Source organism: Coturnix japonica, chromosome 19 (genome assembly GCF_001577835.2).
Source record: "Coturnix japonica isolate 7356 chromosome 19, Coturnix japonica 2.1, whole genome shotgun sequence".
NCBI lineage: Eukaryota > Metazoa > Chordata > Aves > Galliformes > Phasianidae > Coturnix > Coturnix japonica.
In genome coordinates, this window is record NC_029534.1 from 506,176 (window position 1) to 531,244 (window position 25,069).

General features: G+C 61.5%; 2 protein-coding genes across 2 annotated transcripts in view; both read left to right on the forward strand.

Annotated features, from left to right (window-relative positions):
- Window positions 1–4,733: 4,733 nt before the first annotated feature.
- Window positions 4,734–22,088, forward strand: ELN (elastin). Its single transcript, XM_015880998.2, has 34 exons — window positions 4,734–4,945; window positions 9,296–9,349; window positions 9,698–9,736; window positions 9,866–9,898; window positions 10,968–11,012; window positions 11,440–11,541; window positions 11,731–11,832; window positions 11,909–11,959; window positions 12,045–12,095; window positions 12,414–12,485; window positions 12,639–12,665; window positions 12,853–12,924; window positions 15,290–15,316; window positions 15,480–15,545; window positions 15,773–15,817; window positions 15,940–16,023; window positions 16,113–16,172; window positions 16,857–16,979; window positions 17,071–17,121; window positions 17,573–17,737; window positions 17,820–17,876; window positions 18,101–18,322; window positions 18,435–18,485; window positions 19,002–19,208; window positions 19,395–19,448; window positions 19,531–19,713; window positions 19,795–19,842; window positions 20,011–20,052; window positions 20,258–20,332; window positions 20,683–20,724; window positions 21,048–21,089; window positions 21,221–21,250; window positions 21,365–21,415; window positions 21,509–22,088. The coding sequence occupies exons 1-34, from the start codon at window positions 4,867–4,869 to the stop codon at window positions 21,556–21,558; spliced, it is 2,502 nt and encodes an 833-aa protein (XP_015736484.1). The 5' UTR covers window positions 4,734–4,866; the 3' UTR covers window positions 21,559–22,088.
- A 339-nt stretch (window positions 22,089–22,427) lies between these two features.
- LIMK1 (LIM domain kinase 1) overlaps window positions 22,428–25,069 on the forward strand; it is an 8,091-nt gene continuing 5,449 nt past the window's right edge. The window contains exons 1-2 of the mRNA XM_015880805.2: window positions 22,428–22,596; window positions 24,381–24,477. Of these exons, the coding sequence (XP_015736291.1) occupies window positions 22,539–22,596; window positions 24,381–24,477 (155 nt within the window). The 5' untranslated portion in view covers window positions 22,428–22,538. The remainder of the gene's footprint in view (window positions 22,597–24,380; window positions 24,478–25,069) is intronic.

The window sequence follows — 25,069 nt, forward strand, 5'->3', positions numbered from 1 at the left end:
GGGCCAGGGCTGCGTTGTGCTGCAGCTCACTGCCAGACTGCAGGGCTAGCGGCTGGGCCCGCCCCAGTGCTCCCCCCGGGGGCTGAGTTTCGGGGCTTGCTCCTCCAAACAGATGAGCTGCAGGGATCCCCCAGGTCTGGAGTCTCCTATAGAGGAGACCTGACCCCGACAGACAGAGAGCCCAAGGGAAGTCAAGAGCCGTGATGGAGCTTGGAGGAGGCAGCTGAGCAAGGTGCCCCCAGTGCCACCAGCTCAGGTCCCCAAACCTCCTCTGTGCTGCTCCCAGCCCTGTATTTCCAGCCCTAGATCCACTCATGCTGGGCCCACTTGGTGTCACCCACCCCCAGGTGCTGGCATCTCCTCCATGGTCACTGCTCTGAAGCACTGGGCACCCCATCTCTCTCTTCTGTTCCCTCTGTGGAGTTCTAATTTCTCTGTCTCCTCCCTGATTTCAGCACCAGACTCCTTCACTTTCCTTGGTCCCCTCATTTTTTTCTGTACTGATGATACTTACGCTGCCCCAGACACTCCAACCCACAGTGCTGGCCAGACCTTCCTCATGCAGGTCACATCAGTGGGCTGCTGGCTCATCCAGCTCTCCTTGCACCATCTCAGCCCATCCCTGCTCCCCTCTACCTGCAGAGCATCGCATGGGACCACAGGTCTGTGACCTCCATCACTTCTCCAGGTTCCTCACTGTGTTATCAGTGCCCCTCACTCCCTTTTCTACTTGCTGCCAGAACAACTCCAGTCCTTGCTGGGAACTTTGGCACAGGGCACTCAGCTCAGCATGCCTTTGTGTCTCAGCAGGTCCCTTCCAGGCTCAGGTGACCACGGAATGGGACAGGACACATCCCGGGGACCTCATAGGGAGCTGCTGTTCTCTACAAGGGTGCTCTTTAGGCAAGGACAGCTCTGCACCCACAGCCTCACCGGCACCAGCGAGCGCATCGCTCCTCTTGTGCTGTTCCCTATCTGCAGTCACAGGGCTGGGGCAGACTCAGCTTTCACTCTGCTGCAAGGAAAACGCTAAGCCCTTCTGGGTGCATGGAAGAGCTGCAGGCACAAACCTTCCAGCCTAAAAAGCAGAACATGAGGGACCGTACCCCGTACGTGCTTTTCTTCCTTTTTCCTTCATTTTTTTTTTCTTTAAATATGAGACTTAATTTGAAGCTCTGCTCGTGATTCTTGGGCTCTGACTCACGCTTGGGATTATCAGCGCTCTGGGAGACGTCGACTGGCATCTGCAGGGCGTGCAGGGAGGAGGCAGCGGCCCAGCCCTGCTATATGTTTCCCCTCAACACCACAAGGATCTGGCTGCGAGATAATGGCTCTCCACCGCCTTTTCCTTAGGGCCCCTCAGTGCTGCAGACACAAACCGGAGCGGAGCAGTGTCCAAAGTTCATGTGCTGGCTGAGTGTTACTGCTTACATCCCCGCACTCAGTTGCCCACAACTCACTTCAGTTCTCTCCTCCTGGGCTGAGATTTTCCAGCCTCGCTCTCTGCACAAAGGCCGATTGAAGGCGAATCTCTGTTAACACGCCTTGGCCAATTCAGAGTAGGAAGGCAGGAAAAAGCACTATCTATCTCCACAATAAACATGCCTCTTTTCTTCTTTTTTTTCCTTGCAAGAATACAAAACAATCTTCCAATTTTTAGGCGGCTCTGCTGCCGAAACTGCTGGGGGTCAGAGCTGACATCTGGCAGGGAATCAGACCCATGCGAGAAGAACGGCGGAGCCTTCCAGTAAACACTGCGTTTCAGTGCTGAAAGCTACATCCACCCAGGCACAGCACGCCTCGCAGCAATGGTACCTCTTAATCAGAGCTTGGAAAGCTCGCAGCAGAGCGAGGAAGGATGAAAGCAGCTCAGCAAAGGTCCGACCCAACGCGCTCTGCTCACCACCGGGCGAGCGCCGTGGCCTGGAGTTACCTATTGGCAGCAGATGTTTCACTGTCCTTGAGAAGGACGATGTGAATGAGATATATGGAGCCAGGACCACTAAATCCCTCCTTGGCCTGCTTCAGATTAGAGCAGTTCAATGATACATCACTGAAGGCTTCCCAGAACTATACAAATACCAAAGAGAATTCAATATAAATCATGGAAGGATTTAAGGTTGGGAGGGATGTCTGAAGGTCTCCAGCCCAGCCCCTGTGTGAGCAGGGAGAGTGCCAGAGCCAGGCCAGGCTGTTCCAGCCAGGCAAGTGTTGGACATGGCCAAGGATGGAGATCCCACCAACCCGACTGCTCATGTCCCAGAGCTGTGCAACTCCCAACACAACACAACCGTGTGTCAGTGCAAGGAGAGCAGGAAAGATGTCGGACTCAATACACAGCTTTATTCAAGGGCCACTGAGCTCCTGCATGGCTCTGAATGAAGAACTTGACAAGCCCAAATATTTTGCTTCCTCAAAATAAAGACTAAGCGGCATCGGTTTGATTCCCAGGTATTCCACAGCCCCATTCATCCTCACAGCCTGCCCCCCCTTGCCCCATGACTTGAGGTGTGCTCCTCTGGGATGCTGCAGCAGGCAGACCTACAGAGGGCTGAGTTTCAGATACAGGTGGAGGTGAAAACCCATTGGCTATCAATTAAAAGCTAGTGAAGCAAGGCAGGAAAACATGAGGATGCTTGGAAATGGGCAGAGGCGGCTGCCCTGTCCCTTCCTGCTATAGATGAAGACTGCACTGCCTGGGAGATAAGCAGTAGATGAACACGAGGCATTTGCTTAGCAGAGGGATGGGCAAGTGGAGTGAACGTTTCAGCCTACACGATGCCAGGCAGGGCCGAGCACAGCCCTCAGCCTCCCCACAGCTGCAGGCACCACTCGAGGCAACACAGGCTCAGATGGGGGAAAACGTCAGACCCAGGAGGGGCAGATCCCCATCCGCGCAGGGTTCGCAGCATCGGTCGTACATCGGTCAGCGCCGGGGTCGGACACCTCGGGGGCCCCTTCCCCTGCGTGCCCACGACCTGCCCTTCGCACATAGCTTTCCTTTGAGCTATGCATCCGCCGTGCTCCCGTAAAGCCGTGTCCCACCCCTCGGTGTCTCGCAGCGAGCGCCGTTTCCCAGGACAACGCCACAAACAGCGCTCGGAGCCGGATGCGGCTCCCGGCGGGGCAGGTGCGGGGCTGCTCCGTATCTATGGCAAAGGTGTGTTTACTGCGGTGTTTGGCTGCCGCTGCTACCCCGGGGACAGCGCAGGGTGTAGGTGTGTGTGTGCGCACAGCGGGGCAAGGCTGCTCGGGGAAGCCGTGAGACCCAGGGCTGTGGATCCCTACGCAACAAATTGAGTCTTTTCCACTCGGGTCCCTTGCTCTCTGCCTTCCCTTTTGCTCATCAGCGCGTACCCAGAACCGCGTCTTCCCAGCACGGGCCGAATCTCACAGCTTCTCCCCGACACTTCGCAAAGGCTCCCAGCTCTTTCGAGAACGGCTTGGCTCCGTCGTGGCCCAATTGCGAAGGGTTTGGATCCACGACTCCGGCGCGAGCGCCAGGGGCGGGGAAAGCGTGTCCCGTGTCTATTCTTTCGAGGTACAAAACACGCTTTCAAAAACGAGAGCCGTTTCACTGGCAAGGGTGGAAGCTGCTGGGGACGTCCAGCTGCCCCAGTTCTGGTTCCCAGCGTGGCCACGATCCCGGCCCCTTTCCTTGCATGTTTTGCAGACACACGCACTGAGGATGCATCCCCAACCGGCGCTGCTGTGCTCTGCATGCCCACAGCCACGCTGCCTCAAAGACCTTCGTCTTTGTGTCCCTCTGCTCCCAGTGTCACTCCGGGGCAGCACAAAACCTTGCACGTCGGTGCGGGTGGATGCAAAACGGACACATCTGCAAAGCCGCGTTGGCTGCTGCGCGGCTCCTCGGGTGACCCAGCCCGGGCTGGGGGCTCCTCGGGCTGACATCGGGGGCGCAGTTTTGCACCGTAACGGTCACGCTCGGCCGCGCTCCCCCCGCTGCCGACGGCTGAACCTCCCATGCGGTTCCCGACGCCTTCCCCCCGCCCGACACCCCACGCCTGCCACCTAATGGCCACGCGGGGCTCGGCGGGTGGCGGCGGCGGTGACAACGCGGGGCGGCTCAGCCCATCTCTCCGTGTCCCATCCCGCGGGTCTCCCGTCTCCCCGTGTCCCCCCACCCCTGACCGCGCTGTGCCGGGATCCCTTGGGGAAGCTGTCCCTGTCTGTCCCCATCCCAGGAGTAGCACCACGGCAGCGGGCAGGTGTTGGGGCTCAGGGGACGAACCACACGAGGAGAGAACTAAGAGAATCCCAGCTCCCCACTGCGGGGTTTGCAGACAGACCCCCCGAGACACCCCAATCCCTCACGTCTCCCTCCCTCGCTTGACACCCAAGCTGCGCCTCCAGCCCCTCCTTTTGCCTGGCAGCCCCCTGTCCCTCTGGCCCGCTGCCCCCCGAGGTGTGACACCCCCACTGCCACCCCCTCTCTTTGGGCTCTGTGCTCCCCTCCGCCCGCTCCCCTCACCCCCCGCCCGCCGCAGGCCGCCTTCCTTGGCAGCTCCCCCTGCACTTTTGGCAGCGCCGAGCCAGAATTGGAGAGAGAGCGGCGAGGGAGAGAAATTACACACACAGACACACAAACACACACACACACAGACCAAAAAAAAAAAGAAAAGAAAAAAAGCAATGCAGCCCAATAGCCTGGAGAGGGCTGAGTGTTTGCCCTTTCGTCATGACGTAGTGTCCTGTGCCTCTCTCCCCCCTTCTCTCACTCGTTTTCCCCTCCCTCCTTCCAACCCCCACGCCCCCCCCTTCCCCTCACATCCTTGGAAGCAACAATTAAGCAGCTCTGGGATAAAACACACTGACTGCGAGAGCACGGGGGCATTGCTTCAAGAGATGGCAAGGCAGGCAGCTGCACCCCTCCTCCCCGGAGTCCTCCTCCTCTTCTCCATCCTCCCGGCTTCTCAGCAAGGAGGTAAGGAATGAAAGGGCTCCATCCCCTGCGCCTGAAGCGGCTCTGCCGGGACCCTGCGTCCAGCCCCGGCCGAGGGCTTCGTGTCCCGGGGGAGGGCAGCCCCTGCCCCGCTCTGGACACCCGGGGTGGCAGGAGCAGCTCAGCTGGGTGCCACCTCCCCGTGTGTGGGGTCCCAGGTGTTTCACAGCACTTGGGAGCGGCACCACGGGGCACTTTTTGGGGGATGGCTCCGAGGTACCACATCGTGCCCAGGTGCTGGGGATGTGTATCGTGGGGTGACTGAAAGTGCCAAGGGCTGGGGGCTGGCACCCGTGGCTCCCTGGTGTGATCTCGGTGTGAGCTGGGGGCTGCGTGTGTGCACAGTGTGTGGCCGTGGAAAAGCCTTTTGCTGGTGTCACCGGTGTCGTGGTCACTGTGTGTCCCCCTGGTGCCATCCAGCCCCTGGGTTGGCAGCATCAGCCTCTGGGGCTGTGTGACACCACATAGTGCATGCACATGTGCACACGGGCAGGGGGCAAAAGGCACTGGGTACCAGGGCAGAGCATCCCACTGTGGGATCCCACAGCAGGTGCGTGACCGTGATCTGGGGCCACTGTGAGTGCAGAGTTAGGGCTGCTCACAATGGGAAAAGTGGGTGAAAGTGGGGACTGCATGGTGCAGAATGGAACAGCTTCCTCCAGAGGGCCTGGGGCGAAGGGGAACGGTGCCCATCTGGCTGTATGGGGCACCGGCAGTGGTGGTGATGGGGACAGTGCAGGAGCCATCACATGGTGCTGCTCAGGGACAGGGCAGGACCCCATGGGCAGTGCCACCCCTGCCCAGGGCAGAGTCCTCAGGGCAGCAGTCTGCAGCCAGCAGCTCCTTGCACTGATGCCCTGCAGCTCCCTGCACTGTCCCAGGCTGCTTGTCCCCAGCCGTGCACGTAATGTCACTCCTGTGCCAGGCACCTGCATAACTGCTGCTCTGCCTGATCCTGGAGAGCTGCAGCCTGGGGCCAAGCAGCCTTCCCAGCCGGGCTGCAGCTCAGTGCTGGCCACTCCCTGTGCCTGGCAGGGATGCTCCGTGCTGGCTCCCTTCACCCTGGTTGCTTTGCTCGCCAGCTCCCATGCAGTTGGCAGCTTTGGCCCCAGAGTGATATCCCACAGTGGTGTGTGAGCAGTTGGATCTGCTGGCCTTGCTCCAGCCCATGGCATGCTCTCCTGGGGTGTTGGCTGGTCTGGGAGCAGCTCCTTGAGGAGTCCCTGTGCTGATGGTGACAGTGGGGAACATTTCCCTATGGAGGAATGACTGTTGTCCCTGCAGCAGTCCCTGCTGCTTGGCACTGTGCTCTGTGAGCCCCTGGGGATAGAGCTGGGATAATGGCACAGCCAAAGGCTCCGGTGGGTTGTCAGGATGCACCCACCTGGAAGGGTTACAGGGCTGCCTCCCATGGCACACAGTGAAGTGCCAGTCTGGGCACAGAAGGGGCATTTTAGAGATGCCAGGGACAGGGGGGCATGGAGATGGGGGCAGTGCCCTTTGCTCAGACTGTCCCAGCACTGTGGGGAAGCCCATTGGAGTGCTGGTGGCAAACGGGATCCTCCAGTGGTGGCTCAGCATCAGCCCCAGGGAGCTGGGTTGTTCTGGGAACCATGGTGGCATGCAGTGCCCCATGGATGAATCTGGGCTACTGTATGGGAAAGCTGCTGTAAAAAGGGAAGTGTATGGAGGGGGGCACCCATACTCCAGTGCTTCCCCTCAAACGACACCCCAAAGAGGACAGAGGGACACGGGCATCTCAACCCTGTGGGCTCAGGGTTCAGAAGTGGGCACAGAAATGCAGGCAATGGATGTGCTGGCATCCTGCCTCCTCTCCCCCCCACACCCTGACACCATAGAGACCCTCTGAGGGTTCACAGCTCAGCCCAGAGCACCTGTGCAGTCTGTCTGCAGACACTCAGAGCTGAAAGCTGGGGCTCTGGGGTCCAGATAGGAGCCTGGCTGTGGTGACAGCTTTCCTCTCCTCTCTTCCTCCTGAGCTGCTACCAGTGGGCTCGGGACGCGGCACGGCTTCAAAGTTGCCTGGAAACAGCATGTTTCCAAAACCCATTCTTCCAAAAAAGCAAACAGTGAGAGGGAAACGTCTGCAGCGGTCGGGCGCTGAGCCGGCTGTGGGAAGGGGCCGGGGGGGGGCTGCAGAGGAGCGGGGTTGGCTGCCCCAACATGTGGCGAGGGGCTGAGCAGGGCTGTGTGCCCCCATCGTGTCATGGTCCTCAGGCGGCTCTTGGATGCGAGGGGAAATGAGCTGCTGAGTACAGAAAACATCTGCGTTTCTTGCTCGGGAAGGGATCTGCCAGTAAGTGTGCAGGTAGTGGGAGCTGTGTGACTAACGGGAATGGCTGACAAACAGAAACGGGGCTGGTAACAGAAAGAGCAGTCAGAAAATAGTGCAGATAACGGGATTGTGCTGCTAATGCAGGGACCAAACAGCACAGAGCTGTGGAAGAGAAGTCCAGCTCCTATAAACAAGGCTCCACATCAGATTCTGAAGCACCTCCATGAGCAAACCCCTGCAGCTGGAGCTGTGCTTTGAGCTCTCCTGTCTCACAGCCCCAGACCAGGGGGGGAAAGGGACCGGTGAGCATTTCTCCTCCACCCCCAGCAGGCTCTGAGCAGGACAGACGGCACAGGGACCCACCAGTCCCTGTAACTCAGATTCTTTGCCTCCAATGTGCCAAAGGATGCAGGGGGCAAAGGAGGATCCTTGGTGCTGGGACCAGAATACAGGCAGTGCCTGCTTCCCTGCTGTGAGGCTGCGGATGGGGCTGAGGTCTGTGACAAGCATGGAGACACAGCCACAGGGAGCTGCTGCTGCTGCCTTATGGCATGGCTGTGGTGCAGCAGAACAGGGCATGGGGCTGGTTGGTGTCACAGCTGGCCCTGCTCAGCAGCACATGGGGAGCAGCCTTCTGTGATGCCCTGAGCAAACTCTGTGCAGCCAGGTTGGCTGGTGCCAAGGCAGGAGGTCCCCATCCACCTCCTAACCTGGGCATGGACACCAGCACCTCCCCTTTTAATCCTCCAAAACACTGGGATTGCATGGAGCCGGGACAGGCACCAAGAGCCTCTGCACAGCATCCCCCAGATCCTTATGGGACTCAGAGGGCACAGAGCCACCTCCTCCCACCTTCCCCATGGACCTGGGTGTCCCCATGCACAGCATTCCCCCAGCAAAAGATGCCACCCTGCCCACAGAGGGCTGAGCCCTGGGGACACCGCAGGGGTGTCCCACGCAGCTGCCCAGCAGGACGGGTGGGGAGGACAAGGGATGTGTGTATGTTTGGAAACAGGCAAGGAGCTGGGATTTGTTTTTCCAAGCTGGTGGGGGTGGGGAGGATGAGGGAGGGCAGGCGGGGGAATGTGCCAGGAAAAGGAGCCGCTCCGTAAGCGCTGGCCGGCTGCCGCCCCGCTGGGCTGGGATGGGCTGGGCTGGGAGGTCAGCGGGGACGGGGAGACAGCGCTGCTCCCTGGGACATCAGCTGCAACACAGCTGGGTTTGTGCCCCGGGCTGCTTTGGGGATGTGTGGTGCCAAATCTGCTGTGGGGCATTGCTGGAACACATCAGCCAGAGGGCACTGCTGGGTCTATGTCCCCCGGTGTGTGTGTGCACAGGGGTGTGCATCCTCCATGTGTGTGCAGACACTTGTCCTTCAGCTGTGTGTGCACCCTGTCTGCCACCTGACATATGTGTGTGCATCCCAGTATGGAGAGGATGGCACTCCATCTCTGGTGCCCCATAGGGTGGCAGGATGCAAGTGTGGATGCCCACCACACTGCAAAGCCCTTTACAAGCTGCTCATGATCAGAAAGTCTTGCCAGGAGCAGAGCACCCTGGCACTGTGTTCCTGTATCCCAACCATCCCTGCTGAGTGAAATCCCTGCCATGCTGCACCCCACACATTGATGTAATGCAGCAGGAAGCATCCATCTGCTCTGCAGGGGGAGGTGCACCCATCCTAAAGGCACTCAGACACCACCTGGGAGCCCCAGTCCAGCTGCTCTCAAGTGCAGAGGGGCTGAGGAGCTTCTCCACTTTGCAGGGATGGGCAGAGGGATGCAGATTGGGTGGGACTGGGTTTTGGAGTCTGGGGAGAGACTTGGGGAGGCAGAGCTGGATCTCAGCCTGCTCATTATCCTGCTGACACCCACAGCTGGTCCTGGGACAACAGCAGATCCTATCACCACCATGGCACTGGAGCATGGAGATGTGCAAAGGACAGGCAGGGAGCTCACCCTGCTCGAGGGATTGCCCCCATCCCAGTCCTGCACAGATCCCTGTGGGGGTTCTAACCAGATTCTCTCCTCTTTCAGGGGTCCCTGGTGCTATCCCGGGAGGGGGAGTCCCAGGAGGAGGCTTTTTTCCAGGTAAGGGGAGCTGGGCAGTTGGGGGTAACGTGGGGATGGGGCAGGTCCTTGGGGCGGCATCCAGGACACCTGTGAGACCAGCAAAGCAGGAGCAGGGGACATGGGGCATCCAGCTCTGTGTGGCTGCAGCCCTCTTGGTGTGGGTAGGAGGCTGTGCCAAGCTTCTACTGGGGCCACCTGCCCACATGTGGCACCTCCACCAGCTTCACTGTGAGAAGGTCCTGGGTCACAGCCCATCCTCAGTGCTCTGGCTACATGCAGCCTTGGGGACCTCAGACCCACAGCATGAGTGTGGGACTGGGTGGGAGCTTGCAGAGGGGGGTGCTGAAACTGTGCTGTTGCTCACAGGTGCTGGGGTCGGAGGTTTGGGAGCAGGTTTGGGAGCAGGTGAGTGCTGGGGACCTTTGCCTGGGATGGGGAGGGGGTGGCATGGCAGCACCCTGTGGTGTATCCATGCTGGAAGGGGACATGCTGCAGGGGATGCTGCACCTGACTGCTCTCCATCATCTCCCCCAGGGCTCGGGGCTGGAGGAAAACCTCTCAAACCAGGTATGAACCTTCCCTCCATCTCTCATTGACTGCACCAGCAGCCAGGCTGCAGGAGGAGGCCATGGGGATGGGATGCTCCCTGACACCCGCCAGTGCTTTCCGCTCACCAGGCTCTCAATAACCACAATGTCTCTGCGTGCCTTCGCCCTTGTCCCTGGCTTCAGCGCTGCCACTTTCTCTCCAATTGTTCCCATATCCCAGATGTCCTCAGCAGTCCCATAGCCCAACAGCTTCAGCTGGGGCTCATCTGCCCAAAGAGGAGGGGATGAGTGGTGGGGAGCGGCGGCAGGGTGCTGATGGAGATGCCCACTGTGTGTGCGCAGGGGATGCTCTGTGGGATGTGGAGCTCAGTGCCTGGGGCGGGTTGTGCTGCCTGCCCCGTCCCCTCTCTGCGCCGCGGGAGCGCCAGCCCCAGGCGGGGGCCTGCAACCTCCGTTTACTCAGATTTCAGCTTGTGGAAAGAAAAACAAGGCCCTTTATTTTGGCGTAATTAAAACCAAACGCGGCGCAGCCGCGAAGCCCCAGCCGGAGCGGTGTCCGCACCGTGAGCCAAAGGCAGTGGAATTTGCGCCTGGAGGGAGCGAGCGCTGATTAGCCCCAGATGTTGGAAGGCAGCGCTGGCCAGAGCCGGAGGGACTCATTCCTCAGCCATAAACATTTCGGCTCCGTCCCCTCGTGGCCCGGTGGGTGGGGGATGGGTGGGGCAGGAAGGGGTGGCAGTGACCATCGGGTGGGCACACAGTGCCACAGTCCATGTCCTGTCCACATCCCCCTGTGGCTGACCATGGGGCATGGTGGGCTGGGATCCATGGACTGATGCATCCCGCTGGGATGGTGCAAATAGGGTCCTCCTGTTGGCCCTGGGGGAACCCATCCCACGCACATCCCTATTTGTTGTGACATCCACGTACCTGCTCTGTGCAGGGAGCAACTGCCAGGGTGATGGCAGGGAACCCCATAGAGTGGCCCAGGTGCCAGAGCAGCGTGGAAGAGGGATGGGAAAGCATTGCTGCAGCCCAGCCCCTTCCCAGTCCCTGTGCAGTGCCCCTCAGCCCAATTCTCTTTCCAGGGGTCAGTGGCCTCGGGGGACTCGGCCCTCTTGGCCTGCAACCAGGTGAGCACGAACCAGGATCGTCCCCAACACAGAGATCCTCGCCAGGGACAGTGGGTGGCCTTTCCCCTTGGCCATAGGGCTTGTCCACTGTGAACTGACAGCAGGGTGACCCCCATGGCCATGTCCTCTTGTGGGGTTAAGCTGGGTGGCCCCAGGCAGTGACAGGAGGTGTCTGGGGGGACGTGGGATGACAAAGCACAGGACACAAGCCAGGCTGGCACCGCAGAGCTGTCCCCATGCAGATGTCACCTAACGCTGCCTCACTGTGCCTAATGCCAGCTCACTGCCCCTCGCCTCTGCTGCAGCCCTGGGGTACAGACACCTTCCTGCTCCCTGACTCACCCCACTCCTCCTGCTGCACTCAGGTGCTGCAGGGCTGGGTGGGTGCTCATAGAAATGGGTGCTAAGACCAAACAATTGCTTGCAGGTGCTGGGGTCGGAGGTTTGGGAGCAGGTTTGGGAGCCTTCCCCGGGGCAGCCTTCCCAGGTGCTGCATCTGCAGCCGCTCTTAAGGCTGCAGCAAAAGCTGGTGAGTACCAGGTCTGTCTGTGTGGGGAGGCTGGGGGGGACCTCTGGACTTGGGCATCCTTAGGGCTCTGGAACTCACCTGCTCAGCCCTGTGCTGCCTTGGGGTGTCTCTGCTGTCATCCCTTCCTTTGGTATCTGTAGCCTAAAGGTGACATCTCACCCTGTGCCCTCATTATCCCTGCATCCCCAGGTGCTGGTCTTGGTGGCGTGGGTGGAATTGGTGGCCTTGGAGGTGTGGGTGGAGTTGGTGTTCCTGGAGGCCTTGGTGTTCCTGGAGGCCTTGGTGTTCCAGGTAGGAAATGCCCCATTCCCACACAATGAGCCCATGGGAGCACTGTATGGGTGTTCAGGGCTTTCTGCTCCTGCAGGTGCAGTGCAGCCCGGGGTTGGCGCAGCGGGGAAGCCCCCCAAAGTGCCAGGTAGGTGCATGGCCCATATGGGGCAGTGGGCAGGGGGCAGTGCCTCCACACAGGTGCTCAGTGCTGCCTTTCTCCTGTCCCACAGGTGCTGGCATCCCCGGAGCTTTCCCAGGTGGTGGCGTGCTCCCTGGAGCAGGTGAGCTGGGTCCCATCCATGATCACTGAGCAGGACCCATCCCATGGGAACACACTTTCAGGAGAAGTGCAGATGTCACATGGAATGATGTGGTTTAGTGCAGTCATGGTGATGGTTGGTGGTTGCACTGGATGGTCTCGGTGGTCTCTCCAACCTGAATGATGCTGTGATCCTAAAGCTGGGGTGCTGGGTGCTTGTGGCTCAGGGCAAGTCCAGAGGGTTTTTCTCCCATCTCTGGGCATTAGCAGGCAGGAGGGGGCACTGCTCTGGGTACCATGAAGCCGCAGGGTGCTCACTGTCCCCTCTGCTCCACCCCAGGTATCCGCTTCCCCGGTGTAGGCGTGCTGCCCGGCGTTCCTACCGGCACCGGGGTCAAGGCAAAAGGTCCAGGTATGTCCCTGCTCCCACTCATACATCAGGTCCAGGGCTCACCCCCACCCTACTGGAGCTGTCCCCATGCCAGCCTTTCTACTGCCCACAGCTGAGCCCTGTGGGCTTGCTGGGAGCCCCACAACTCAAGGCTGTGTGTTTGTTTCTCCCCAGGAGCAGGAGCCTTCGCAGGAATCCCTGGTGAGTGCCTCCTCTCTCCCTTCAGTTCTTTTCTTCCTTCCTAAGTTTCTCCATCACCACAGAAGGTGCCTCAGGGGCTTCCCAAGACGTGGCCGGGGACCCAGGGTGCCACGGGCACCCCGCTCTGCAAGGTCTGGTGGCAGCCTGGGCGCGGGCTCCAGGTGAGCGTCTGCTGTTGGCTTTGCAGGACTGGGAGGCTTTGGAGGCCAGCAGCCCGGTGTCCCTCTGGGGTATCCCATCAAAGCTCCCAAGCTCCCAGGTAAGCGGCCACAGCCACCAGGGATGTGGGTGGGGGCCAGGGGGACGAGCCGCCGTCCCCGCTGCCCCGGGCTGAGCCGCGGTGGCCCTGGGTGGCCCTGGGACAAATGCTGGGCTGGGCCACCCCACAGTGCTCCGCAGCTCCTGGGAGCATCCATCCAGGGACCTTCTGCTTCCTGTGGCTCATGGGGGCCAGGGGCTGCTCACCAGACGCTCACCCAGGCTGTGTGTCCCCCATTGGGGACCCCTCGCCAAGGCCACCACCAGCAGGATGGCAGTGGGGACAGAGGCAGGGCTCCCTCCTCACTGCCCGCAGAGATGATGCTCAGTCCCAGCCCAGGGGTGCTCAGCACCCCCCTCTCCCAACTTGTGCTGCCCCGGTGTCATCTATCACCCATCCCTGCACCGGGTGCCAGACCCACCCATCCCATGCAGGAGCAGCAGTGGGGTGGCAGTGGTGGGGACAGGGGGGCACTGCCTGCCTGGAGGTGCCAGCAGCACCCCGGTGACACCCAGGCCATGGATGGGAGCCAGAGCCCAGTGGGGTCCCACATCCCTGGGGTGCAGGAGCATGCAGGTCCCTGGGCATTCTCCTGGGGTGCAGCCCCCCCTGGGGCGCATCCCTCCCCACAACGGCCGCCAGCCCCAGCAGCTTCCCCCGGCAGGGCCCACGGCAGAAATACTTGGCCAGCTGCTGCTTCCTCCCGCAGAGGCTCGTTCTGCTCGTTAGGGCGACCCGGCCCCGCACAGATCGGATGCCGTCTGGCCGCCCGGCCCCAGACGGCCTTTCATGGGGTTCCTGCTGCAGGCACCTGGCCACGTCCCGGCGGCCCCACCAGTGGCCCACGGCCCAGACGGGGCTGACCCACTTTCTGGGGAGCCGCTGTGCCTGGCTGCAAGCAGTGAGCCCCACAGCAGCGAGTGGCTGCCGTATCCCCATCCGTCTCTTGTGGACCCCGTCCTTGTGTCTGCTGTGCAGTGCCACCTCTTGCAGGTTGTGTGGTAGGATGGTGTTTCTTGGTGTTTTTGGGTGCTGGGTGCATCCTGGCTTGTCGCTCTCCAGCAGTGTGTGGGGCTCTTGGTTGAAGCAAAGCAGTTCATCAGGGGCTGCTGAGATGTGTGATATGTCTTCATGTCCCTTGTGCTGTGTGCAGGAACCAGTGGGTGCAGGACAGGAGGGGCAAGGAGACAGCACTGAAAACAGCATTTTCAGAGGAAAGTTTCCTTTTAGGGTGCATTGTTCCAGGTGCCCCAGCCAGCAACTGAGCTGTCCTGGAGCAGGAGGGGGCCCCAGGGCCCTCATTTGCTGGAGGTGCAGGCTGATCTGTGGCTGAAAACAGGGTCCTCATTGATGTCACAGGGATGGGAACTGCATTGAGGTGGCCTCAGGTCTGGGAAAATGGCTTTCCGTACCAGAAGTGCTGCTCTGTGAGCACTGATGACACTGGTGGCCATCTATGTGCTGACACAGGTTGGGTGCTGAGGCACCGAGAACCCAGAGAAATGCTCAGAGACTCAAAGGTTTGGGCCCTTGGTGCCACCTTCATGTGTCACCTGGTAAGCAGGATGCTGCAGCTGCTGGGTGCCCACAGGGACCCTGCTCACGGCCACTGCCTGCAGAGCGCTCTGAGCATCGCGTGGCAGCCAGTGGGAACAGCAAACGGATGGGGGAAATCTGGAGCCCACATGTTGGTTGTGGGAGGGGATGCTGTCTCATCCTGTCTGTGGGTGATGGTCCAGCCCGTGGTGCCAGCAGAGGATCAGGCCGCCATGGTGTGCAGCCCTGGATGCCACTTTGTCACCATTCCTTGGACTGTGGCCACTGCCACGTTGTGCATCGGGAGTCCCCGTGCTGTTACTTGCAATGGGACTCTGCTCTTTCGCAAGGAGCCGTATCCCCGGCCGTGATGTTCCTTCTCGTAATCCCCCTGTCCCTTCTCGCCGACCTCCCAGTGAGGTCACGTTTCAGCTCCCAAGCCCTGATTCCAATTAAAGCTGTGCGCTGCAGCCTGGCGCGGCCGGCCGGGTACGGCTCTCGCCGCGGGGCTCTCGGGGGATTGCTGCTCATGTGGGGTCACGGGAGGCTCCAGCAAAGACACATTCGTGTTGGAAACCAGCTCCATGCACCACAGCCCTCAGCACGGGGCTCACTTTTGGAGAGGAGGACCTCTGGGAACCCCATCATGATGTGGGGTTGCACCCCAGAGAAGAGTTGGCTGGGAAGGAGCCCCAGTGCTCAAGGAAGGAGCCCAGCCTCAAGTGCTGAGGGCTCGCTGGCTGGCAGGCAAAGAGGGGCCACACTGCGAGGCAGAGCAGGCACGGCCACTGGCAGCCGGGTGCTAACCAGTGCCTTCTCTCCTCTCCAGGTGGCTATAGATTGCCCTTCGTCAATGGTAAGCTGCCCTGTGAGGAGCACTCATAGCTCTATAGTTGTAGCTCCTCGCAGACCCTGTGTCCCCAGCGTGTCCTCAGCTATGGGGCTCGAGCTGTTTCTGCCACACCCCTGCCCCAGCATCCAGCTCCTGACCTTGCTGGGCTTTCTCTTTGTGCTTGCAGGTCTCGGACCAGGCGGGATAGGAGCAGGGGTTCTAGCTGGGAAGGCTGGGTACCCCACTGGGACAGGTATGGTCCCCACCTTGGCTGCTCTGGGGGGTGCAGGGGCATAGACTGTGGCACGGGGAGCTGGCACTTCCTTGGCATCATTGGTGCTTGGGCAGGATTCTTGGCACTGCCTGGTGGTCCCACAGTGGCCAGAGAGGGGACAGAGCTGTGCCATCTCCCTTAGGAGAAGGGAGGGCTGTGCTGGGGATATCCTCATCTCCTCAGCATCGTATCCTGTCCCTCCCCAGGTGTTGGAGCGCAGGCGGCAGCAGCAAAAGCGGCAGCTAAATATGGTGAGCCTCCATCCGTGGGCACACAGAGGACCCACAGCCCTACTGGGGAGGCTGTGCCCCCTCCCATTCTTGGGGGTCTGCTACTGCCCCGTCTCTGAGCTGATGCCCCATTCTTCCTGCAGGAGCTGGTGTCCTGCCTGGGGCAGGTGGCATCCCAGGGGTGGGCGGCGTGGTGCCCGGTGTCGGCGTTGTGCCAGGAGCTGGAGGTGAGGCTGGGCTCTGCCCCAGGGCTCGAGGCCCACATCCCCACATCCCCATATCCCACACTCCTGACTCTCTCCTACTGCTCTGGCAGTGGGAGGCCCAGCAGCAGCAGCAGCTGCAGCGAAGGCAGCGGCGAAGGCAGGAGCCTATGGTGAGTCCCTGCTCCTGAGCCCTGCTGGCGTGGCTTTGTGGGGCGCTTTGCTTTTGGGATGCTCTCCCACCCCACATCCCTGCATGGAGGCACCCACAGCTCCTGGTGCCTGCAGGGATTGCAGTCTGTCAGCAGAGGGATGGGCTGAGATCTGCAGCTCTCTGCTCCCCTCCTTGGCAGAGGCACTGGGTTTCACAGCAGCAAACCCTGCGCTCATTGGAGCATCCAGAGGAAATGCGTCAGCCCCGGCAGCAGCTGGGATTGATGAGCTCGTCCTTGGGGGACCTCGGGGTCCCGCCAGCTGCCACCAACCCCTAAGTGGCCACGTGGGCTGTAGGGTTGAGGAGCTGGGAATCCCCTGCCCGGGTGTGTGCATGCTGTGGGGACGCTGCATCGTGCACACTGCTGCGTGAGCATCACAGCGCTTGCAGAGCAGCACAGCAGCTGGCGAGCATCTTCTCCCTGCATTCTGTGCCTGTGCCAGCAGTGCTAGGGGGAGCTCATCCACCCTTGGCCCACGGTGCAGGAGGTGTGCACGGGGCACCTGATCTGGGAGCTCTGCGCCCATTCCAGCTTCCAGCTTTGCTTGGGTTATCTGTAGCCCTGTGCCATCTCGTGCCACTTGAGGACACCGTGACCCCCAGCAGCACTTCGGTGCGCTCTGACTGCTCTTCTTCCCTGCAGGTGCAGGGGTGCTGCCCGGGGTTGGTGGTGTCCCAGGTCTTGTGCCTGGTGTCGGCGGTGTGCCCGGCTTGGTGCCCGGTGTCGGAGGTGTCCCCGGTGTCGGAGGTGTCCCCGGGGTGGCAGGTGACTGTCCCCATGACTGTCCCCATGAGCACTGTCCCCACTGCAGTCAGTGCAGGGCAGGTGGCTCAAGGTCCCTCTCTCTTGTCCCCAGGAGTTGGGACACCAGCAGGAGCAGCAGCAGCAGCCAAGGCAGCTAAGTACGGTAAGCACTGCACCACTCAAAGAGCCCCCCAACCACCTCATTGTCCTGGGGCATCTGCAGTGTCCCATGCAGACAGCTCCTCCAGCACTCGTCCCTATCACAAGAAGTGACCTGGCACTCATCCCTGTGGCACGAATGAGGGTCAAGGCTGTGGCTGCTCTGGGCAGTTCCCAGTCTGACCAGTGTCCAGAGCCCCCAGCCCTTCCAGGTGAATATTGGGGGCCACCAGCCATGTCTCCATGCCATTTGGCTGCAAGGCTCCATCTCCCCATGGTAAGCATCATCTGGAGCACCCTTTGCTGGTGACTTCCTAGCTCTTGGGTGACCCCGGACCAGGCGTGTGTCCCAAGCAGCTGCTGGGATGAGGCAGGGGGCCATGATGGTGAGAGCAGCCCTACCTCCACATCCCACCTCTTAGTATACCCAGCTTGTTCTCTCTTGCTGCCTGCAGGAGCCGGTGTTCCTGGTGTTGGTGTTCCTGGTGTTGGTGTACCTGGTGTCGGCGTTCCTGGTGCTGGTGTTCCCGGCGTTGGCATTGGAGGTGTTCCTGGTGTAGGTGGTGTGCCCGGTGTGCCTGGTGTGGCTGGCGTTCCTGGGGTGGTACCTGGTGTTGGAGGTGAGCAGATGGGCTGGCATGAAGGGACAACACGGTGCCATCTTCACCTGTCCCCCTGACACCCTCTTTTCTTTTCCTGCAGTGGGTGGCCCAGCAGCTGCGGCAGCAGCAAAGGCTGCAGCAAAAGCAGCCGCATTTGGTGAGATCTTCATCCTTCGCTCCAGGATGGATGGAGGGATGGGGCAATGGATGGATGGTGGGATGGAGGGATTGATGGAGGGGTAGATGGTGGGATAGATGGATGTGGGGTGGATGTTGGGATAGATGGATGTGGGATGGATGGAGGGAAGGGATGGATGAAAGGAAGGACGCTTACAAATGGCCAGGTCAGGGGCTTGGATGTATTCCTGAACCTCTCTGCAGGAGCGGGACGTGTACCTGGGGTTGGTGTGCCTGGTGGAGTGCCTGGGGTTGGAGTACCAGGAGTTGGAGTACCAGGGGTTGGAGTACCTGGAGTTGGAGTACCTGGAGTTGGAGTACCTGGAGTTGGAGTGCCTGGAGTTGGAGTACCAGGGGTTGGAGTGCCTGGGGTCGGTGTTCCTGGAGTTGGTGTTCCTGGAGCTGGTGTTCCTGGTCTGGTTCCTGGTGAGATGTTCTCTAAAGGCTACTTGGGAATGTCTGAGGTGGTGCTGGCTGATAGATGCTGGCATGGCCACCTCAAGCCTTCACTGCCCCTCATGCTCTCCCTTTCCCCTAGGAGCTGGCCCAGCTGCTGCTGCCAAAGCAGCTGCCAAAGCTGCTAAGTATGGTAAGATGGGCTTGCTCTGCTGTTATCCCACAGGTCCTGCCTCCTACCACCTCCCCACCCCAGGCTGCTTCCCTGATCTGGGCCAAGGCTAGGCACTGCATGGGGTCCCTGTGGGTCAGGGTGAGGGATGAGCTTTCTGTAGGGCTGTGCATGGGATGAGATCCTGGCTGTGTCAGGGAATGCTCTCCATAGAGCTGGCCTGCATGGAGGCTCCTAGGTTCATCATCCATACATTTCTCATACATTTGTTCATCTGTCTCCCTTCTACACACCCATCCACACCACCACTCATTCATTCACCTACCTACCCATCCATGAACCATCCATTCAGTCACCCATAGCTTCACCCACCAATCCATCCATCCATGCATTCCACTATTCATCCATACCTCCATCCCACCACCCATCCACCCAACCCCTCCATCTGTACAGTCATCCCAGCCTGCCATTCCCCTCTTTTATTCACCATCTTTCTCCCTGAGCTGGACCCCAACCATTCTCTCCCTTTTCTTGCAGGAGCAGGTGGCTTGGCTCCCGGTGTAGGTGGCCTGGCTCCTGGTGTAGGTGGCCTGGCACCTGGCGTGGGAGGCCTTGCTCCTGGTGTAGGTGGCCTTGCTCCTGGTGTAGGTGGCCTTGCTCCTGGTGTAGGTGGTCTTGCTCCTGGTGTAGGTGGTCTTGCTCCTGGTGTAGGTGGCCTGGCCCCCGGTGTTGGAGGTGTCCCAGGTGAGGCAGGTTGTGGTGGTATCTCAGCTGGTCTGGGGACAGGTCTGGTGCAGAGTGGGTGTGAGGAGCATCCTGGTGGCCTCCATCAGCTTGAAGCCATCTGTGGGTGGCCAAGATGAAAGGGATGAGCTTTACCCAGCATTGCTAGGCAGGACCCTGACACTGCCCCTTGTCTCGCTGTTCCAGGTGTTGGAGGTCCAGCAGCAGCCGCAAAAGCAGCAGCTAAGGCAGCCAAATATGGTGAGCTGGGCACATCTCCACGTGGCTGAGCGGTGCTGGTGTCTGCAGCCCCAGGCTGTGTCCTCAGCCCCTTTCCCTGCAGGTGCTGGTGTTGGAGGAGTTCCCGGTGCTGTGCCCGGTGCTGTGCCCTGTGCTGTGCCCGGTGCTGTGCCTGGTGCTGTGCCCGGTGCTCCCGGTGTGCCAGGAGTGACACCTGGTGTTGGCGGTGTCCCCGGTTTGGTGCCAGGCGTAGGGGTGCCCGGTGCTGGTGTTCTTCCTGGGGCAGGTGAGGGCATCACACATCCAGCTGTGTGTGATGGGAATGGGATTCCTGTCCTAACTGCAGTGCCCTTGCTTTGCTTTGCAGGTATCCCCCAGGTTGGGGTGCAGCCTGGTGCTAAGCCTCCCAAATTCGGTACGTAGCATGGTCACCAGTCCCCAGCCTGCTCCCCTTTGGGCATCCTGTTGATATTGGGGTGATGGCATTGCTCCACATCCCTGCATGCCCTGGCAGAGTAGCCCAGGGGTCAGGGCCACCCCCCTGGGGTCACTTCTTTGTGGTCTCACTGTCTCTCTCCTGCAGGTGTGCCCGGGGCTGGGGTCCCAGGGGTTGGTGGCATCCCAGGTAGGTGGTGCAGGGGTTGGATGCTCCTCTGTGGTATGGGGCTGCACAGGGAAGGTGAGGGCTGCTGTGGGGCTGGGTGAGGGGTGGGTTGGACTTCCCACCCTGGTCTGAAGCTCACCACAGGCTTCCCTGAGTGCAGCCCCCATAGCCTCACTGTTCATCCCCATGGGCACCTGTGGGTGCTCACCTGGACTCTCCATCACAGGTGGCCTCGGAGTTGGTGGCCTCGGAGTTGGTGGCCTTGGTGCTGGTGGCCTTGGTGCTGGTGGCCTTGGTGCTGGTGAGTGGCGCTGGTGGGCTTGGTGTGGGGGTGCCAGGGATGGAAGGGCTGAAAAGGAAATGGTATTTTGGGGATGAAGAGCCACACTGTCCCCTCCCAGCTGTGACCTGTAAGGCTGGGTTTTGGGGAGCAGGGAAGGACAGTGGCACATGGTCCCCAAGTCCCCATCCTGCACTGTCACCATGCCCTAACTGTGCCCTGGGGTACAACAGGGTGGGGATGGCCACAGCCCCAGCATGGTCTGGGCAATGGAGACAGGGAACAGTACAGCAGTGTCTGCAATGTGCGAGACACCTGGGAACCCTCTGGGCTCAGTGTGGGGGCTGTGCTGATGCCCCTCTCTGATGTAGGGCTCTTGTATCCAGGAGCTGCTGGAAAACCTCCTAAGCCAGGTAAGGAGCAGGGACGGCCCTGGCTGCACCCTGCTGATACCCCCACGCCTTCACCCTCACCGGGGCTCTCCCTTCGCACAGGTTTTGGTGCTGGGGGGCTGCAGCCCAGTGAGCGCTGGGGCTGGGGGCTGAGGTGGGAGCGTGTCGCTGCCTGCACTGCTGTGCTCACTGTCTCCATGCCGCTGCTTAGTGGGGCGCACTGGGTGGGCAGCAATGGTGGGGACGTGGCTCTCGGGGCAGCTCGCAGCCAGCTGTAGGCTGGGGACACTGCGGCCATGCAGGGCTGTCACTGCTTGTCACTGCTGATGCTTTTCCCCCCCCAGGGGCTGGAGTTCCCGGTTTTGGTGTGTCACCGATATTTCCAGGTACCTTCCCCTGCCCTTTGCCGTGCCCATGGGGACACGGAGCACGCGGGGCAGGGGGGAGCGGGGCAGAGCTGGGCTGTGGGGCACAGGGCAGAGCATCCCGATGCTGATGGGGTTGTGCTTGCTTGCAGGTGGGGTTGGCGGCCAGTTGGGATTTGGCGGTGAGTGCACCCTGGTCACACACATGGGGCCATGGGGACGTTGGGTTGGGGGTCCCCTCACCTCCACAGGGCGTTTGTCCCCACCCCACTCACTGCTCTGCCTTGTCCCCACAGGGAAGCCCCCCAAGACCTACGGAGGAGCCCTGGGTGCCCTGGGCTTTAGAGGTGAGCGCTGCCCGGCATCCCCCCACCCCTCCTCCGAGAACCTTTATGGGGCACGTGGGGGGGGGCTGAACACTGTCCCCCCTCCATCCCCAGGTGGAGTTGGCTGCGCACAAGGGAAATACTGCGGGAGGAAGCGGAAGTAACCGCCCACCGTCACCGATGACCTCATGAACTTTGGTGCTACTGCATGGTCCAGAATGTAAATCCCCACCGAGCTGAGACCCCCCCCCGGCCCCACGCTCCCGGCAGGGACCCCACGGCAGCGTCAGGGGCCGCCCCCCACCCCTGGAACCTCCCCCCCCTCCCCATCCCCAGCAGGGAGCGCGGAATAAACTGCGGGGAGCAGCCATCCCCCTTGGTGCTATCGCTCCTTGCGGGGGGGGGGGCCTGGGACCCCCACACCAACCCGGCCCCGGTGCTCCCCCCGAGGGGTGGCTGACCCCGGGGGGGGGCCGGGCTGAGCACGAGGGGCACTCAGGGGTGGGGGGAGGGAGGGAAGGAGGGAGGGAAAGAAGGGGGTCCCGGTGTTGGGGGACACCGCGGGGACACTGCCGGCCCGCGGACCCCCCCCCCGGCCCCCTTCATGTTACTCACTTTGATATAACTGGGTGGGACGCCCTAAGCAGAGGGAATCGCTGCCAACAGACTAATAAAGGACAAGTTTTTAATGGAATCTGCCTCGTGCTGTGCCCGTGTCCGCCGGTCAGTGGGGCGGTGACAGTCACAGGGGCTGCCCGTGCTCTGCCCCGCAGTGACGGCACGAGGGTGCAGCCATACACCGACCCACGGGGGGGGGGTGTGGAGGGGGAACATCGGTTTCCCGTTCCATGGGTATAACCAGGACACATCGGACCCCAACATCCCCCACCGCCCCCTCCCCGCGCTCTGGTCCCGCCCCCGACCCCTCCCTCGAGGTCCCTCCCCTCGGACCCGCCCCCTCCTCTTATCCCCGCCCCCCCCAGCCCCCGCGCCGGCGCCCTGCGCCCCCGGCCCGTCCCCGCCCGCCGCCCGCCCGTGGCCGCCGGAGCCGCAGCCGGAGCCGCATCGCAGCGGCGGGGCCGGGAGGGCAGCAGGGCAGCCCCGGGGCGGCAGGGCCTGGCGCGGTGCCGGGCAGCGCGGCTGCATGAGGTTGATGCTGCTGTGCTGCACCTGGAGGGACGAGCCCATGGGAGAGGAGGAAGGTACGTAACCACCCTCCGATCCCCCCCCCCATACACTCCTCCCCTCCCCTGACCCGCCTGACTCAGCGCTTCCGCCGCCCCCGGGCCGCCCCGCGACCCCCCTCCCGTCCCCGCGGCCCAGCAGCGCTCCCCGCGTCCTTCCCGTGCCCCTCATCCTGCCCGCAGCTCACAGACACCCCCCCCGCAGCTCCTCCGTGCGCCCATACAGCCCCCCGTGCCCCCCACCAGGCCTGCTCCCCGCTGAGCCCCTGCTGTACCCACATCCCCTTTCTGCATCACTCCTCCATCCTCATCCCCTCCCTGCAGCTCCCATCCCATCCGCAGCCCTGCATCACCCCTACATCATTCTGCATCCAGCCCGTAGCCCTGTTCCCTCTTATCCCTCGGTATCCCAATATCCTCTTCCTGCAGTCCTCATCCCTCCTGCACCCCTACATCCCTCCTGCGCCCTTATATCATCCCTATGTTATCCCCGTTCCCTTATCCAGCCTGCATCACTCCTGCACCCCTGCATCAGTCCTGCACCCCCATGTAGCCTGTGTCCCTCTCTGGACCCCATATCCTTCTCTGCACCTCTACATCACCCCATCCAGCCTGCATCCTCCTCTGCACCCCTACATCACCCCTGCATCACCCCTGTATCCCCATATCCCCTCTCTGCAGTCCCATCCAGCCCCCATCCTCCCCTGCACCCTTATATCACCCCAGCACCTCCCATCCCACCTTTGTACCCCCCCATCCCTGCCCCCAGTCTGCCTGCATCCCCATTGCACCCCTACATCTGCTCCTGTACCCCCATGCCTGTCTGCAAACCTCCTGTGCCCCTTTAGCTCCATCCATGCCCCCTTCTGTTCCCCATGCACCCCCTTACCCACACTGCATCTCCCAGCTCCATCTAGCCCCCATCTAGCCTGCATCTCCCTTCCGCACCTCCATATCTCCCTCTATACTCACGTTCACCCCATACTGCACCCCTACCCAGCCTGAGCCCCTTCTGCACCCCACAACCCGCTGTACCCATCAGCCCATATCCTTCCCAGCACCCCACACCCACTCTGCACCCTTCATGCATCCTGCACTGTCCTGCCTGCACCCCACTCCATCCCACACCCCTCCTGTAGTACACTCTGCTGCACCCCACACCTGTGCATCCCTGTGTCCCCACATCCCTGGGTGCACCTGCATCCCCCCACTTTGCCTCCCATTCATCCAGTAACCCATATTCCTGCACCCCGTCCTGTATCCCTGTGCTGCTGCTGCACCCTGTGTGTCCCCATGTCTCCCCCACCCCCCTGCACCCTGCACCCCACATCCCTGTGCCTCCCTGCATCCCAAAGCCTCCTCTTGTGCTGAGCAGCCCTTTACTGCTCTGTTATCTCATCCAGGGAGCTCTGTACCCATTATGCCCAGTGTGCCCCATGCATCCTGCCCCACTGCTGTCCCCTGAATGCCCCATGTCCCCCCATTCCTCTTGTGTCCTGCTGCCACCCTGATGCACAGTATCCCCCTGGTGCCACCCAGCACCATGGGAATGTCCATTGCCATGACAGGGGGTAAAGAACACCCAGCCCCCTGCCCAGGGTACGGCTCTGGTTGGCACTGGTGGCGCTGCCCCATCCCCAGCGCTGGGAACATGAGCCTGGTGACCTTGTCCCCAAGTTGGAAAGCCTGGGGAATCGATCCATGGATCAATGTGGGGGTGGGGGTGGTATCGGTGTCAGAGGGGCAGCAGGAGCACGTGGTGGGGACGTGACAGCACACAGGGTGACAGCCCTGTCCCCCAGGGAGCGACCTGCCTGTGTGTGCGAGCTGCGGCCAGGGCATCTTCGATGGGCAGTACCTGCAGGCGCTGAACGCTGACTGGCACGCTGACTGCTTCAGGTGGGACCGCGGTGCAGGGACACTCATCATCATCACAGCAGGGTGTGGGGGTGACACTGAGCCCACCAGGAGCTCTGCCACTCGTGTCACGTCCTTGGGGTGCGCAGGGACCGCGTGGCCGCGTGCTGGGGGCTGATGTCACCGTCCCCGTCTGTCCCCGCTTCCTCTTTGTCGTGTGCTCTCCCTGCGGTGGGAGCTGCTGGAGGAAGTTGGGGTGTGGGGGTGGCCCGGAGCTGGGGGTGCTGGGGGCAGGACGGTCCCATCCCATCCCCATCCCATCCCCATCCCATCCCCGTCCCTGCGCCCAGACGATGCTGGCAGCTGTGCTGAGGAAGAGCCGTGCCCTGAGCGCCGGAGCCAAGTAAGGGACAGGGGTGGGATGTGATGGGGCTGCTCGTGTCCTCAGCTCACTCCATGGGGTGCTGCTCCACATCCGGGGTGCTCTGGGATGGGTGGATGGACGGACAGAGGGATGGATGGACGCTCTGATCCATCAGCCCCATGAAAGTTGTCCTGTGTGGTTGCTGGATCCGGCCTCCCCCCCCCCCCCCCCCCCCCGGCTTCCGGAGGCCCATGGCCGCCTGCAGGAGCC